Source organism: Aulonocara stuartgranti (assembly GCF_965226115.1).
Source record: "Aulonocara stuartgranti genome assembly, chromosome: 18".
Lineage (NCBI taxonomy): Eukaryota > Metazoa > Chordata > Actinopteri > Cichliformes > Cichlidae > Aulonocara > Aulonocara stuartgranti.
The window spans coordinates 2,993,502-3,010,800 of record NC_138954.1 but is presented as its reverse complement, the minus strand read 5'-3'; the positions used below and the strand labels follow the sequence as shown (position 1 = coordinate 3,010,800).

Sequence of the window (17,299 nt, the reverse complement as noted above, 5' to 3'; positions counted from 1 at the left end):
GTCAATGTCATGTCAATCACAAATGTAACAATCCAATCAGAGAACAGATGGGTTTAGCTGTCGGAGGGGCGCTTTTTTGAACTGCAGGTCCTTGAAGGGTGATACAGTTTGAAGCTGGAGGATCGCTATATAAATATCCGATAGCAGCTAGGTCCCCTAACTTTCAGTAGCTGTTGAAAGGAAAAAGTTGTGGTATATCAGTGGTTAGAAATACCATTATTACTTTAGGATTAGTTTAACACAAAGTCAGGGCTGACCCGGGACCATTGCTGTGAGTCACAGTGCGCAGCATAAAAGTCCTTTCACATCGGACGCAGGATGTGCTGCTAATGCTAACTGCTAACTAAAAGCAAAGGATCCAGAATTTGTTACGCTGGCTGCTGGGCTCTGTGGGTTTTTGCAGCAGCTCTACCTGTACTAGATGCACCTGCTCCTTGTCGTTTCTATCTCTGACTTTATGTCCTCTACAAGAGGTTTTTTTGCTGGTTCTTCAAATGTTCAATAAAAACATGTATGCTAATTCATGACGAAGAAAGCTTTGTAATTAAGATTGTCATTTCCAAAACACTGCCCGCCCCCACCCCGCGGTCCGCAGCGCTGTTGAAAAGGCTGTGGAAGTCCCTGTATTAAACATGTAGACCTGTGACACAAAAATCACCAAACTCGGACGACCACAGACTGTTTTCCTTCGTGGTGATGAAGGAAAATGCTGGGTTGGCATGTAAAAGGGCATTTATTCCCTTCAAAGACCTGCAGTTCAAAAAAAGCGCCCCTCGACAGCCAAACCCATCTGTTCTCTGATTGGATTGTTACATTTGTGATTGACATGACATTGACCAATCAGATGAAAGGAAGAAAAATAGGGTCAAAATCCGTAAGTGTAACTTGCAGGGTTTTTTTTTCTAAGTCCACACACAAATCTTTTTTACGCACACACAAATCTTTTTTACACACACACAAATCTTTTTTACACATACAAATCTTTTTTACGCACACACAAATCTTTTTTACGCACACACAAATCTTTTTTACGCACACACAAATCTTTTTTACACACACAAATCTTTTTTACGCACACACAAATCTTTTTTACGCACACACAAATCTTTTTTACACATACAAATCTTTTTTACGCACACACAAATCTTTTTTACACATACAAATCTTTTTTACACACACAAATCTTTTTTACGCACACACAAATCTTTTTTACGCACACACAAATCTTTTTTACGCACACACAAATCTTTTTTACGCACACACAAATCTTTTTTACACATACAAATCTTTTTTACGCACACACAAATCTTTTTTACACACACACAAATCTTTTTTACACATACAAATCTTTTTTACGCACACACAAATCTTTTTTACGCACACACAAATCTTTTTTACGCATACAAATCTTTTTTACATATACAAATCTTTTTTACACATACAAATCTTTTTTACAAGTACAAAATATTTATGACCACATTTTGAGCCCATAGAAGTGGACCCACCACATCGGGCTGAAAAATGAATCAACACTGCAGTTCCTCTAACGTCCACTAGAGGCTGCTTTTAAAGGTGAGTCACTGCCCATAGACTTCTATTTAAAAATGAGCAACTTTACAGCAGAAATTAACAATGAACAAAATTAACATTCAACCCGATGCAAACAATATTTTTGGTCTTCTCTCCTCATATCAACAGTACAGAGGCCGTATTTGTTTACAACTCACCTACCTTTTAAGCTAGCGGAGGTGTAGCATCTCGGCTAAACAGAGTGGCTGAAGTGGACGTGTGCGCCATGTCTGTGCTGGAGGTGCAACAGAACTTTATCTCTTGATGTTCATTGCTGAACAGTGAACCCTGAATACGTCTGTGTGGCAGCTGATAAAAGTGAAAGTTCAGTTTATCAGGATCTCCATTAGCTATAGCGGTGCAGCAGCTGGTCTTCCCGGGGTCCACGGAACAATCTATTGTCTCGCTGGCTCATACTGCTGGGAAATGATTAATGTTTATGTAAGGTTTTGTGTCTAAAATGCGCGCAGTTCTAACTGTAGAAATGAAAACTTTGATAAAACCCTGGCAGCACTAGTATGGAAGCCAGGAGAAACCTGATGGCTAAACTAACTAAACTTGAGCTGTGAGGTCTAGCACCATCATTCTGAAGCCAAAAATGTCGTAATGATTGTTGACACTGGTCGTCTTTTGTCTGTGACAGCCCAAAGTCACACAGCATTCCCAGTTTATGGATTTTAACACCGTAGAGGACGACCTGTTCTCCTGCTGGCCTGCATCTGTTTTATATGACTGTATTTAATCTGCTTAGAAGACTCGGGCAGACTAGAGTCCTTTATGCCCCCCCCCAGTGGAGTTCATAAAACTTTATTATTGTTTCCTGACACTTTTTTCTTTTTTCACTCACTGATGTGTCCTTGTTGAGTTAATTACAAACTGTTTGCCTGATTATAAATGCTTTATGCTTCTCAGGGCGCTCTTGAAAAGATGTCTTCAGTCTCAACGAGATGACCTGATTAATAGATTGTTGAGAAGGAAGGGACCCAAAGTGGAGACAGAACAAATCACTCTGTTCAATCATTCTGTTACAGTGTCACATATTTAAATGTAGTGTTTTACCGTACAGCTGGCTGAATAGGGTACAGAGACATTGTAGAAACCCTGTAAATAAAAAAAGTGCAAAGTATCAGTCCTGACTTTAAGCCAAAATAAAAGCTAATTGGGTGAGTTAGACCTGTGCAGGTGTAAACAAACGTTTTCTGTATCAGGTTGGGAGTCAATGGGCCCGAGTCATCGCTGGAGACAGCTTCTAGTGGACATTAGAGGAACTGCAGCTGTAGTCAGGTTTCATTATTCAGCCCTGGATGTTGGTCTCTCGGTCATAATTAGAGCTCTGACTTGATCAAACTGTGTGTGGACGCTGTATGAATAAAGGTTTAATAACAAAGGAAAGAAAAAGCAACAAGGTTTCACAAGAACTTTATTTATAGAAAAATGAAATAAAGTGAACAAAGGCAGCTGTTTTTCATCGTGTGGCTGATTATTGTAAAAATGGAAGCTGAGCTGTAATCAAACGTGAAAAAAGAAAAGCAAGAAGTGAATCCAAATATAATCTACTGCATTAAACTCTCTCAGCAAGCATAAGTAGTAAGATACACAGGAAGTGTATTTTCAAAATAAGGCACAGCACTAATGTATCACGGCAGCCCTATGAAAGCAAAGCCTCTAAAGAGTATCTGATGACTGAAACGTGGAAAACTTTAAATCCTGTGATCCTGATGGAGGCGGCGACCTCAGTAATCACTGCAGGAGAATAAACTCAGCGTGCTCACTGAACTTCAAAAGAACCTATGAATATCAAGCAGCAAAAAATAAAACATTCATACGCCAAAATCTCTCACAAACCTTTGAAGCCACCAACACCAGAGCTCAGACCGCCTCAAATCCACCACATTCAATTTCAGACAGTAATTACAGTCTGGCTAATGTCACTGCTAGAAGGGGCTGCGCCGCTCTCGACTCCATGCAAACTTTTTATTAGTTTTAGCACCAGATCCTGCATCTGCTCCTCTATTAAACCTAAAGCTGCACCTAGAAAATATTTAATGAAACGCGTTTGACGGCTTTAATCAAACTTTATTTAAATTCTCTTGGACATCCCAAAGTTTCTGATGTTGTTTCAGGAGAAAAACAACCATAAAGATGTCCGTTTGGGGAGTTTGGGGGGGGTTTCGTGGAATGATGCAGCCAAAGAAAACACGGGTTACTCGGTTTAAATATTTAACCTGCTGTAAACAAAGATGTAAAACAACATGTATCTTTAACCGGTTCACGCTGAGCAGCCTGGCGCAGATTTAAAGGTATTTTCTGTAAAAAATTTAATGAAAACTTTAACCACAAGGTGGCAGTGTTCCAGCTCTAAATACTGCGCCGATGTTACAGTTTCTCTCCATGTTTGACATTCTTAACACTTCCTGTGTTCTTCTGCATGTTAAGTTGACACTTTTACTAAATTTTAAACGGTTTTAAACCATCTTTAAATGATTTAAGCTCCTTTCTGAAAAATGTTTTATTAAATATGACTTCAAACGGAGCCCATAAAGTAATCTGGAAGTTTAGTGAGGTCACAAACCCCTGAAACTGAGGGCTTACTTATAGAGGAGGCGCCCCCTGCTGGTCAGAGAATCCAGGTTTATTCTGCATTGGCTTCAGGACAGCGTTGTCCATCCTTTATGTACAGTCTCTAGACAAATAGTTCCTAAAATTGGATATGTCACTTCCTGCTTGGCACCACGTCTCATAAACACTTTCAAAAACCTTCTCAGTGGCTTCTGTGAGGTCATTGGTTTATTTAAAGTTAAAGCGCTGGCTGATGTCGCCTCTAACACTGCAGGGTTTCCTTTGCACACTGAAACCAGCCTGACATCGACTCTGTGTTGGTGTCTTTTCCCACCAGGCTTCTCAGAGACCAGCTGAGGCCAGTTTTACCTCTCCTGTGTAAATATATATATATGTATACTGTATATGAGCATCCTGATAAAAAAATCTCAAACTTTTGTTGTATTTCTCTAAGTTCTCATCAACATCTGACGTCTTTCGTTTCCGTTGTGCAATCAAACCTCGACCTCATCTGCACCTTTCACACTTTATGGACCTTTGATTTAAAGAAACCTGAATTTGTCTCCGTGCATCAGCTGATTTAAATATCTAGCGAACCTTTTAAATAACCAGTTGATATTCTGATGAATTTTCTGGTGTCAGTACCAACTTCTTCCTTTAAACAGTCAGACAAATAAAATGTCCTCCAATGATGTCGACCAATCACAGACCTTCTCTTTGATGTGTCCTACTTTGGGCCTTCTACTTCCTGTGATCTTCCTCTGCTATCCGGGTGGCACCAGCTTCCTCCACAGGCCCCTCCCTCTTGCTCTCCAGTGCGACCTTGGTGTAGGTGACCCCCTCTTCCGGCTTGCTCTCCTTCCCTTGGAGCTCGGCCTCGGCGCCCTCCTGGCCCTCGGCGCCCTCCTGGCCCTCGGCGACAACTCTCTCCTTCTTCAGCTTGATGCGGAAGGCCTCCTTGCTTGGAGCTTTCTTGGCGATGTTCTCTTTGAGCCGCTCGCCAGACTGCTTCAGCCGCTCGCCAGCCTGGTGCATCTTCTCCCTCCGCTCGGGTGGCATCACCTTCTCGCCCAGGTGGTGGAACTTGGTGCCCAGGTTATCTTTGGTTTTGCTCATGTTCTCCTTTGAGAAGGCGGCCTTCAGTGTTTCCGTGCTCTTCATGACCGACTTCTTGAGTCGAGCAGCTCGCGAGGGGTCGGCTTCTTCCAGACTCAGGTACTCCTCGTCAGAGGAGAGGTCGGCGGGGACGTCGTAAGAGTCCGGCTCCATATCCAGCCCCTCCAGGCCGGGTCCTTTAGGGGACTTGGTGACGGCCACTGACGGGACCTCTGTCTCACCCTGCAGATTAAATGAAAGTTAATTAAATATTAGAGATTTATTATCGAATGTTTTTATTATTCCTGTTTTTAATGATTCTGTGTTACTGTCCCATCTGCTGAGTGTAAAAGAGATTTTAATCTCAATTAGAGATGCACAGAGTTCATTTCTTTTGTTTCCGCTTCCATGTTACAGACAGAAAACTTAGATTTTGGCTTCAGATTGAGACACGTTGGTGGTTACAGTTTTTAACAGAGCTTAAATGTGTTTGTTCAGCCCTGAAAACATCACATGGAAATAACTTATTTTCTTGAGACTGATTTTATGAGAAACAACCCAACAGGACCCGTAATGTTGATTTTCTGCTTTTGTTTCCAGTTTAGTTGAAGTCAGGCTAAAACACTTCTTATTTCTGTCCTGGATGAATAGAGGTGAAACACATATCCAGTTAAAGCATCTGAGTCTGTGGAGGACAGACATCCATCTCAAATGTGCTTTAAAGATCTGGAGTTTGATTTTTATCCGTCTAAAGTGCTCATTAATCTTAAATATGCTTGACTCCTTACACTTTTGCAGCAGAAGTCATCATTCATTAGCAAAGCGCCTCGTCTATCTCGGGATAAACACATGCAGTTGAAACTGATATCCATCTGTCTCTTCTATCCACTGAGGATAAATTACTCTGCTGCTCGTAAAGCTGAAGGGAGCTCGCACAGAAAACTCGATATTCCTCTGAGATACTCTGTGAGACTCAACCTACAAGCTCTGAAAACACCGGCAGCGTCATAAGATCCAGTTTTTCTATTTTTGCACATGGCGAGTAACCAAGGAAGCGGCTGGCAGGAACGACACCTGGAACACAGAAATACTAACTGCACCACCCGGTGAAGTCGGAATTCTGGTCCCTGTTGGACTGAACTGTTATCACAGCTGATTCGAACAACTTCTCATCTCATTCTGTCAGATTAGCATCTCGCATGTGAAACAGTGGCCGCAGTATACCGTCCACCAAGAGACAGTCGTGTTTTACAGCTCGTCCACGTCAGGAGACAAGGGGCGGTGGTGGCATACGCCCACGAGACACCGATCCCAGTCTGGACCTTTGAGTATTACGCTCTCTGTTCAACTTGATGATCACGGCAAAATGTGTAGCAGACATGTGGACATGCACGCAGAAGATGCACTACCAGCAGGGGGCGATAGTGTATTTAAAGCCCAGAAGTTGGTAGCAAAAAAAACTCATATGAAGTACACTGCAGGGTCCTTAATCGCCAAAGATTAAGCTAAGTGGCTAACATGTACATATAAGTTAATATGTTAATAATATGTGTTTAAACACTTTCCTGTGATTATTTTCATGGTGGCTTGAAATAAAATGTCCCTCTGCTGTTACTGCAGCGTCTGCATGATGCACCGACGTGTCCGTGTCACGCTTTGCCATCATATCAGGCTGATCTGTTACTTTAGCTTTCACTCACTGAAAGATTTGCTAAAAACTTCTCGCCTCAATTCAGGCGCTAAAAATATCTCAGCTAGTTTTAGGTGCCAAAAACTGCTTGGCTAGCTCTGGGCACAAAAACAGATTGTTTAAATTCAGGTGCTAAAAACCGTAAAGAGGCTTGATTTGTTACTAGTTTGCTAATGCTAACTAACTTATTGTATTTTCGGACAGTAGAAGGAGAATTTGGTGAGTAAAATAAATGAGAAAAGGAGGAATTAAATGTCTCACATTCAAAGTTTAGTGCCCTCCTTAGTGCATGATGGAAACCTGTGTCCATGTGCTCGGGTTTTACAGCGACCAAGAGTTTTAATTGTTTTCGCGTCTTTACTCTTTCGAATGGCCGACACAACGGAGCAGCCGCTGGAGGAAGCTCGTCGCAGGCCTGCTCCACCTGCTGCGCCCTACAGGTGACTTTGGATGTGAAAGCCAATTAATCCTAATTAAGCCGTGGCCACCTGAGACGATGACACTCATTAATCAGGGCGGAGTCGTCAGAGCGTATCCACACGCTGTGAATGACACAATAATTACACCGGCAGGGAATGTGGGTCGAAGTATGTATTAATAACCTCGCCAGTAAAGGAGGAAGAAGAAACGGAGAGAAACCATCAGAGCTTTTAATTATGTTAACACACTCAGCCACACTCGAATCCCAACCTTTATGCGTTTAAATCATGAACGGGGTCTACCGCGTGCAGCAGCAGGGGCCAGGGGTCAGCCTCTAGTGAGCGTTAAAAAGAAACACAAAGCCACTTCCAAGAATCACGCGAACAAATTAAAGAACGACAAGAAAATCACAGCAGAGAGACGCAAAGGACAACAGAAACACGCAAAACAGGTAAAAAGAAACACGGAGAAGCACGAAGAGTCCAAAAGTGTCTGCAGAGAGGCACAAGGTGATTACAAGTGACCACAAAGAAACACAAAACAACCAAAAAGACACAAAAAACCCTCAAGGAGAAGCACAAAACAACTATAGACACATAATAAAAGAACACAATGACACCAACACAAACAAAGTAAAAGCACAAAATTACACAAAAACGTCTTAAAAGTCAAATTAAATTACTTCAACATGACGACTGGATGGAAAATAAACACAAAGAAACACATAAATAAAATAAACAAAGTATTGATGATCACTATGAGGCCCGTCGTGGTTAACAAAGCTGCACAGTGAAGCTGTGAGTACGTGTTCAAATCTCAGCCGTATTTGTGGCGTTTGAAGAGCTTCCTGCTGCGGCGCCTCCTGTTAGCAGGGTGACCTCCTTTAATCGTGTTTGTTCACTCCTCATCGTCTCCCTGCAGAAACATCACAAACTAAAAGCCATCAGCTCCTCTAAAATTACACATTGTCCTCTGATGTCCGCCGCGCGCACCACAGCGGCCCTGAGAGTAAACCGGCGGCCATTTATCTTTTTCTTATTACTGCCCACCGTCCGCCCGTCATCATTCAGCCGCCGGCAGGCGACGAGCGTCTCTAACAAAGCGCTCGCTGCTTCCTGGTTAAACGGCCGCAGCCGAAGCTCTATATTAGGAGACGAAGGGAGGCCTCAGAATAATGACAGCACATCGGTCATGTGGAAACTCAACACTGCAACTGTCTGCAGAGGCACCGCCCGGGACCAGGCTGAGCTACAGCTGGGCTCGCTGTGAAGAAGGACAGCAGTATCTCATGTACTGTAGCTGGGAACACGCACAACACAGCAGATATGAATCATCGTCCATATGCGCACACGGCCTGGGGCGCGGTCATCGAGTGGAGAACTGCTGTATGATGTCATGTTGTTTTTTGGAGCCAGAAATGTAGTTAAGTGCTAAGTTAGCCGCTAATGTTAGCCAGCTTGGTTCAGTCTACATTCATAGACTGTATAAGTTCATCACACAGACACAGATAACTGCTAATTAACGCAAAGTAACAACATCAACACAGTTTTTACTGCAAAGCGCCCGCATTACCCCATATGGAAAAGAAATAGAAAAACTTATAAAAGACTTGTATGAGCTTTAGCTTGCTTCATATAGTGAATCATATCAGGCTTACATGATTTACTCATGAAAGTGGCCACTTTCTCATTACTTTCATATATTGTTTTTAGGAAGTGTCCAAAACATACAAGTTTAATTTATACAACTTTTCAAGGGATCTTATATGTGTTTTCACTCTTGTATGCTTTTCATACAAGTTTCACACAAGACAGATACAAACTTTATAAGATTTATATATATCTTTTCCATATGGGTCTGGTCAGAACACTGCATTAAAAATGCTCCAACAGCAAACCAGAGATTGAATAGAAAGTGAAAACAAGCAGACAGCTAGCAGCTACAGCAACCTGTAACTGCGTCTACTGACACAGTCGGTGGGAAAAGGTCAGTCAAAAAGACACCACCCAAAATAATCCATCCATTCACTTCTGCTTATCCTTTTTCAGGGTCGACCCCAAATAATGCAAATGTTAAGTCTCAATACAACTTAAATAGGTGTGGTACAAACTAAAAAACTAAAAACTAAAATCAGCCCCTCTGTAGTTTTTATAACAGAGGAAAAAAGCAAAAGAAATATATGCAAAAGGATACAAAATTAATTTTTAAAAATTACGGAAAAAATTACAAAATTAAAGCACATGACCGCAAAGACACGCAAAACAGTTATACATGCAAAACATACAAGACAAACTACTTTTAAAAAACCCACAAAACACACCAAAGTCATGCAAAGCTGCTTGAAAACATTAAAAAAACATAAAAGTATCTAAAAAGAAAGAGTTTAAATGATCACAGAAACATGCAAAATGTCCACCTATGTCACAAAAAGACCACAAAACTGCACAAAAATGTTAACAAAGATACAAAAAACTACATGAAAACGACTTCAAGCAGAGGTTAAACGAACAACTACAGACACAAACTGTTTTTTTTTGTTATTTCCAGAGTAAAAGTTCTTCTGAAACGACCTCAAAGAGATAAAAAGGTCCAAATGTTTCCACAGATTAATCGTGCACAGCATTTTCTTAAATACTGTAACCATGGCAACCCAATGCTGCTCAGATTTGCAGCAGCGCAGAGATGTGACCTGGACACCTGGAGGACTCTGACTTTCTCGCTCTGCAAGACCGTAAACTGTGTCTGCTCACAAACTCCCGTCAAACACAAGCAGGCCGAAGACGCGTTCAGCGGTTCGAACTGTGAAATGTGACGGCACAGGCGAGAAGAACAAAACCCACCAAACAAAGTTGAGTGGAGCCCATAACCCTCCGCCCTCCCGTCTCTTTTTTAATGCAGACTCATCTCACAGGATTTTTTATCTTCTGTTATCCTTCATCTCTTTGGCTGCTTTTTAGCAGCCGGTCAGGTTGATTGACGTCTCGTTTCTCGCCACATCCTGACCGCTGTGATAAGCTGACATATCAGAGCCTGACTCTGGCTGACAGCAGTTTATGGCCTGTCCCTGCCGGCAAACAGGGAGAACGCTGTGATCCCAGAATAGGCCCCTCTGTCACGGATCCACAGCAGCTGTTAGCAGCACACACAGAGCTCCGGTTACTATTCTGAAGTCTGAAGACATTATTGAGGACAGCAGGACCTGCAACTCACTGCTCAACTTATCTCTGCAGAGCTGCATGGAAAAGAGAGCAGGGCAGCTCCCACAGCTTCCCACTGGAAATGTGTGAAGGCTGCTTTTTGATTACAGGCCCAAAATATTTTCTTTATCAGCGCTGTAATGGACTCATTTCACTGTGATCTGATGTCAGTCACGTCTATAACTCTGCAAAACTCATACAGTGAATCTGACAAGAAAATTAATCTAATAAAAATCTGTAGCACTGGCATAAAACACTAAAAAAGCACAAACACTCCAGTTTCAACCAGTGAGAACGAGCTCTGCAGCCAACTGTCTTTGAAGTCAACCCAGTTTAAGACTTTAACTGTCTTCAACAGTTAAATGCAGACTTTGGCTTTTAGTTGTCTTTGTACAGAAATAACCAGGCTAAAGGTTTCAAGTCTCTGTGCTAACCCAGGATAAACACGCCGTCACTACAGGCCGAATAAATAGGTCCAACTCTGAATGATCGATGACGCGCCGCGCTCTGACTGAAGTACTCTTAAAACAAACTAGAACATAGAAATACCAGCAGCGTTTGGAGGATCAGTGAGCCGGTTAGTTGACACACAGTGATGTGCTACCTGGAGCTATAGCTAGGCCAACGTGAACACAGTCAGTGGCTACATCCATGTTTGACACTATCTGTGTTTGGCACTTTAAATCTTATAGCTTATGATCCTGTTAAATGGACAGATGAGAGTAAATAGCACAAACTAAAGCTTTAAAATACACGACACGTACATTTGCATCCCAAATATAATGGAGTAGAAGAAGAAAGCATCATGACACAGAAACACAATATTGTAAGATTAAAAGTACTGTAGTCTAATGTTATACATCTCAAGTTTTCAGGCCCCTCTTCAGGAGACAGACACTATCTCTATTTTAAGGCCTGCTGAGGCCTCAGTTTTAGGCTTCAAACTTTCCTTTTTGCTAAAGCATATAGTTAGGGCTGGATCAGGTGACCCTGAATCCTCCCTTAGTTATGCTGCAACAGGTGTAGGCTGCTGGGGGATTCCCATGATGCACTGGGTGTTTCTTCTTCACCCACTATGAGTTAACAAACCTCTGCATTGAATCATATCTGTTATTAACCTCTGTCTCTCTTCCACAGCATGTCTTTATCCTGTCTTCCTTCTCTCACCCCAACCAGTCACAGCAGATGGCCCCGCCCCTCCCTGAGCCTGGTTCTGTTGGAGGTTTCTTCCTGTTAAAAGGGAGTTTTTCCTTCCCACTGTCGCCAAAGTGCTTGCTCATAGGGGGTCATATGATTGTTGGGTTTTTCTCTGTATGTATTATTGTAGGGTCTAGCTCACAATATAAAGCACCTTGAGGCGACTGTATAAATAAAGCTGAATCATCAGTAGGTGACGTGTACGAGTCTGTGATCTACATCTGTGATCCTTTTAACGAGGACTAAACACAAGACTGTAAGTTCATGCTGCTGATTGTTAGCACCATCACTAAACAAACAGTCGAGCACTCCAGTCTAAATGTTCCTGATTGAGATTTAAAATCCGACACAGCTGTCATCTGACAAAAGCTGAACTTATAAGGCCCGCAGCTACGAACACCGAGTCTTTGATCACCGTTATAAATCTTTCAGTTCGCAGAAATGTTTTTTTATTTTCTGTCCATCATCCGACCAGCTCCTTCAGCAGAAAATCCCACCGCACTGCGGCTCCCAGCTGCCGTCTCTTCACGACTGTTTCACAGCATTCGGACTCACTCTGTGCCCTTAGAATATCATGTCTCCTTGGAAGTGACGCTCATAGTTTAGCTTTATTTTTCCAGCCGTTCAGGGAAGACTCGACAGGAGCTTTTATTCTTGTAAATGTTGCTGTGCTTTCTAAATTAAAGAGTTCAGTTGAGTGTTTCTTATTAAAACTTTGAAGTGAATCCACCTGATCTGATTAAGGTCGCCCACACTTTGGCTGAAAGTGCGCCCTCTCAACATAACGAGGATGCTTTTCTATTAATTGCCAATGTTTTGGAGTCGAGGGTTCTTATGAGTTTGAACTTAATCCGCCCTTCATTTCCTCACATCGACGCTTGCGCCTCTCACTGCGTCCACCGCTTAATGAACCGAGTCAGAGTTCATCCAGTTAAGATCTCGCTGCTTGGCACAGACTTGGTCTACTTCATTTCTGATGCTTAATCATTCTCCAGTTGCTCGTAAACAAAAATTTGGATGTAGCTCAGAGATCTTCTCTGGGGACTAAATTCAGATTTTATCTGCTTTTTTAACTCATTCCACCGTTTAACTAATGTTCTTTAGCAGCTCCGCAGCACCGAAGGACAAAAGAGTCATTTTACACCAAATTTAAGGGTTGAGCTTTGGCCTCTTTTTTCCACGTGGAATAATGAGATGCCGTCCTAATAAAGCACATTAGGTCTCAGTCATGCAGGTCTAGAGACCGTCAGCGAGTCCACTGTCAATCACTGGACACTGGAAAAGAAAAGGGGAATTCCCAGTTCCAGAGTTGTTGCTGTGGTGGTTATTCTGGTCTCTTTTGCTTTTTGTTGCTTAACTATCCTCTTAAAGTCTGATAAACCCTGAAATTACTCAATTCAGCAATTAGCCAGCCCGTGCCAGTTATTTGCTGGTCATTTGATTAAGCTTGCTCTAATAAGAAGAGAGTTAGTGGCTCCCAAACGTTCAAGATTTCTCTGCTTATTGCCTCTCAAGACGTGACATCATTCAGAAAATTCAACAACTTTTGTGAGAAATTCTAGAAAATAGACTCTTCTGATTTCCCGCGCTGAAAATTTATTTATTTTCCTTGATTAACTAAATCTGTTTAAGTCCTGATGAGGTCATCGTCAGAGAGACTTTGTGCTTCTGCACAACTATCTAACTGGTACTGGTACCAGTTAGATAGTTTTAGTACCAACATCTTCCAATCAGACGTTGTCAGGCTGAAATGTGACACTTAAAACTCCAAACATGATTGTTTCTACTTTTCTATTCAGCTTCTAATGTGAAAATTTAAAAATATTCTGATTGGCTGGGTCATGAATCCTCTTCTATAAATTAGTTTATTGGATTACTGAGTGAAGACTGTTGACTTTGCTGTTATTTAGCTGCAGTTGTTCAGCTTCCCTTTAATATATTTTTGGTTTCTTTTGGTTTTCATTGATTAATTGTGTCCATTTAAGTCTTCAAAGATGTCAGTGTGGCACAATAATAAGTCTTTCTAAGAGAGAATCTATCTAAACCCTGCAGTTAAGCCATTAACCCACAGGCTCACTGTGGTGTGTTCAATGGGAAGAATTCATAAAGTCAACGTTTAAACATCCGACTCTGAGAAACTCTGCTGACCTGGTAGATGACGACTCTGAACTTGTTGCGGGTGAGCAGCTCATCCTGCGTGGACTCCACCTTCTTGACTCGGACGTTTTGCTTCTCCACGCGTGTCCGGACCTCCTTGACGTTGGCGCTGACTTTGCGGGTTTTCTGCAGGAGCTTCTCCACAGTGCCGCTGGTGTCGGTGTGGTCCTTTGCCAGCTTCAGGACGTCCCCCTGGATGGTCTTGATGTTGTTCTCCAGATCCTGCTGACGCTCCTCCATGCGCTGCTGGGAGGACTGGACGTTATCGATGATGCTGGCCACGCGCTCCAGCAAAGACAGGATGGTCAGGGCGCTGATGGGGTTCCCGGCCTCATCCTCCATCCCGGCGATCTCCAGCTTCTCCTGGATGCCTGCGCTGTGGTACTTGAGCTGATCCATTATCAGGACTCCTGAGATTCAAACTTAAGTTGTAAGAAAAGTTGTGGTTGTGCAGAACAGAACCAGGATCGTTGGGGTTACCGTCAGGGAGACCAGGGCAGCAGCACCGAGCACTTTGACCCAAACTCCGGTCTGGGGACGGGAGAGAGGAGCAAACTCCACCTACTCCTTTTAAAAAAGGCTTCGGATCCAAAGGGAGCCTGATTCAGTCCTCATCGGGATGTGGGCCAGGTGATAAACTTAGAGGGGAGCAGCAGTGCTCACACGAAACCCCCCTGCAGCTAAAAATAAAAACTCTTTGTAAGGCGACACGCTGACATTTTGGGAAATGCAAAGCAGGAGATGATGGAAATTCCCATTCAAGTCCCACTTTTCGATGCCAGCCCCACACAAGACTGATTCATAATTTTCCGTCAGTTTCACACGTTACACGCCAGCAGCTGTGAAACATGTACATCAGCAGCAGCTTAGGAGTCACTCTGCAGGCCTGCAGGGGCAGATGCAGCGAAGTCCCAGTTGTCTGGTGTGATTACACAGCGCGGGAATGTTTAGGGGATTAAACACTGCAGCTCTGCCCTTTTTGCTTTCCCAGGACGACAGAGTCCAAACATTGACTGAGATTCAGATCTGAGGCTCTTTATAGAGATGACTGACAGTTCCAGAGCGTGAGGAGGAGTATCAGAGCGACACTATTTTAATACCTGGTCCTCTGAAGCGGCACCGCACAGAGGGGTTTATTTAGTCTGCACTGTTCAGTGTGCAGCACACGTGTGTTAATATGTTGTATTTAGTGCTCGTTGCTTCACAGTCTGACACCATGAAACCAAACGCGCAGGCTACACTTCATCCTTCAATGACGTGCTGAAAAATGGGTGTTATAAATTAATACACCTTCGCTTAAAGCTCCTTCATCATGTACCAGCAAACTGAAAACAGTCTCACAGCAGTCTGTGAAACACTCACAAAATGTAATCTATTGATTTGTGTTCCTGAACACCAATTTTACATTTTGTAGAAAAAAAACATGTTTGTTTGTTTGTTTTTTTTACAGTCCAGACTTTCTATTGATTCACATGTCAGAACAGGAAGTGGAATTTTTCCAGACGTAACCTCTGAGGTCTAACTCATTGTAGGTAATAACCCTCACCTAATACTATACTTTGGACAAAAGCAAAACTGACCTTTCGGAAATGAAATTTTTATATCAGGTAGAATTAATGTTATCCTCATTCCCAGATTGTCAAAATTTGGACAAATGAGGGCTTAACATTAAAAAAATCTGTATGTAGGAGCGTGATGTGACACTCATGCTTCTGCATAAAGTAGTAGGCATGTCCCCGCTCTGAAACTCTATACTGTAAGTTGACGGGCACCTCCCTAGAAATGTGACCGATGCAGCCCACAAAGACCACGATTGGCCCCTTCAGTACTAACAGTATTAACCCCCTGTGCATTTCCTGCTATCTCTTATTTTGCTGTTAGTTTTTTAAATGGAACGAAAGAGAATTTATGAACTCATGCTTTCATGTCAAGCTTGCACTTGACTCCTTTTATGAACCAAAACTACTTACTACAGACGTACACAGACATTAGCTAAATGCAGCCTGTCTGTGGGAAGGAAAAAACCAGCATGAGTAAAGACTGGACGTCTTATGAGTCGCTGTTAATTATGAATAGCTTTTCTCAGTCATTAGCACAAATTTAAAGAGGACATAAAAGGATTTTATAAATAATTACTATTGTTGGATTTATTCTGTGAAAAACTGGGATTTAAATTGATTACTTGTTAAATTATAATTGATTTTCGTGTAATAGAAACTTTCTGGCTCAGTGACCACATCACAGGCTTGGTTAGTTGTACAGCATTACCAGAAGAAGACGAGGCTGGCAGGCATTTCAACAACATACCGAGACTCCTTATATATACTTTCCAGTCGAGCAGGAGGAGAGAAAGAGTTAGCTCGGAGGAACTGGGTATTCAGAGGGGTTGGGCAGCATCACCTGGTGCAGGTGTGGACAGTGCACGGAAATGCCGATCAGCTGTCAGGGTACTGGTGTGGATCACATGCTTGTTTCCCCATGACCGACATTTACCAGATGTTCTGCTGCTGATGTTGGAAATGGACATGCATCAGCAGCAGGTACGCTAACAATAACTAATGATAGCTTGTTAGCATCTAAAATGTGACAAAATGATGTCTGAAACATGAAACTTTATAATTTAAGTATGTCACTAATTCTGAGTTGCCACATACACTATCACTGTTTGGTTAATAAAACGTTCTTTGACCTGCTAGTTTGCTAACTAGCAGTAGTTCTGAGGTATGGCTGAGATATGGCACAAAAAGCATAAAATTATAGATGTTCTACAAAAACTAGCCTTGACTTATTTATGGCTTGTTTGACCCTGTGGTTAAACGAGGCTAACTGCACAGACAGTCTAACCTAAAGTGCTCCTACAAACCCTAGCATTGTGGCTAGCTATCACTTTTGTGCAGCTAGACAATAATGAGGAATCACTCGCTGCTTAAGTGGTAAAGAGAGCAGATGGACTGTGTCTCCTTGGTTTTTACCTCTATTAAATTAATTGCTGCAGCGATGACTATGGCCAAGTCCTGGAATATCAACATCTATATAGTTATCTGGATATTTGCTGAGATCTCTGCCCTGTAGCCTGCCACATCTGTCCCAGATGTGAAGTATACTTTAGCTTCAAATCAAAACTTTGTGTTATTTCCATTCAGTCACTGCTTTAAGTGATGTATACATCAAATGAAACCAGTAGAATTTGATCAGCACAGAATACCATATTATTACCTTTGTTGTCATCCTTGTGTCTGATTGGTACACAGTGTTAACCAGCAGTGTTTGACAAATTTTGCAGCAAATCTAATCTGATCATTTATCTGAAGCCCTGTCATAGCTGGCGAATGACTTCAGTGCTGCATTTGTCCTGAACTCACTGTTATACTGTACACAGGGTAAAGTAGGTTCATTTAATATTTATATGGATTTT

At 42.3% G+C, this 17,299-nt stretch overlaps 1 protein-coding gene across 1 annotated transcript; it reads right to left on the bottom strand.

Annotated features, from left to right (window-relative positions):
• Positions 1-2,972: 2,972 nt before the first annotated feature.
• Positions 2,973-14,602, bottom strand: cavin4a (caveolae associated protein 4a). Its single transcript, XM_082512651.1, has 2 exons — positions 13,876-14,602; positions 2,973-5,466 (listed from the first exon to the last, which is right to left on the bottom strand). The coding sequence occupies exons 1-2, from the start codon at positions 14,281-14,283 to the stop codon at positions 4,870-4,872; spliced, it is 1,005 nt and encodes a 334-aa protein (XP_082368777.1). The 5' UTR covers positions 14,284-14,602; the 3' UTR covers positions 2,973-4,869.
• Positions 14,603-17,299: the final 2,697 nt, after the last annotated feature.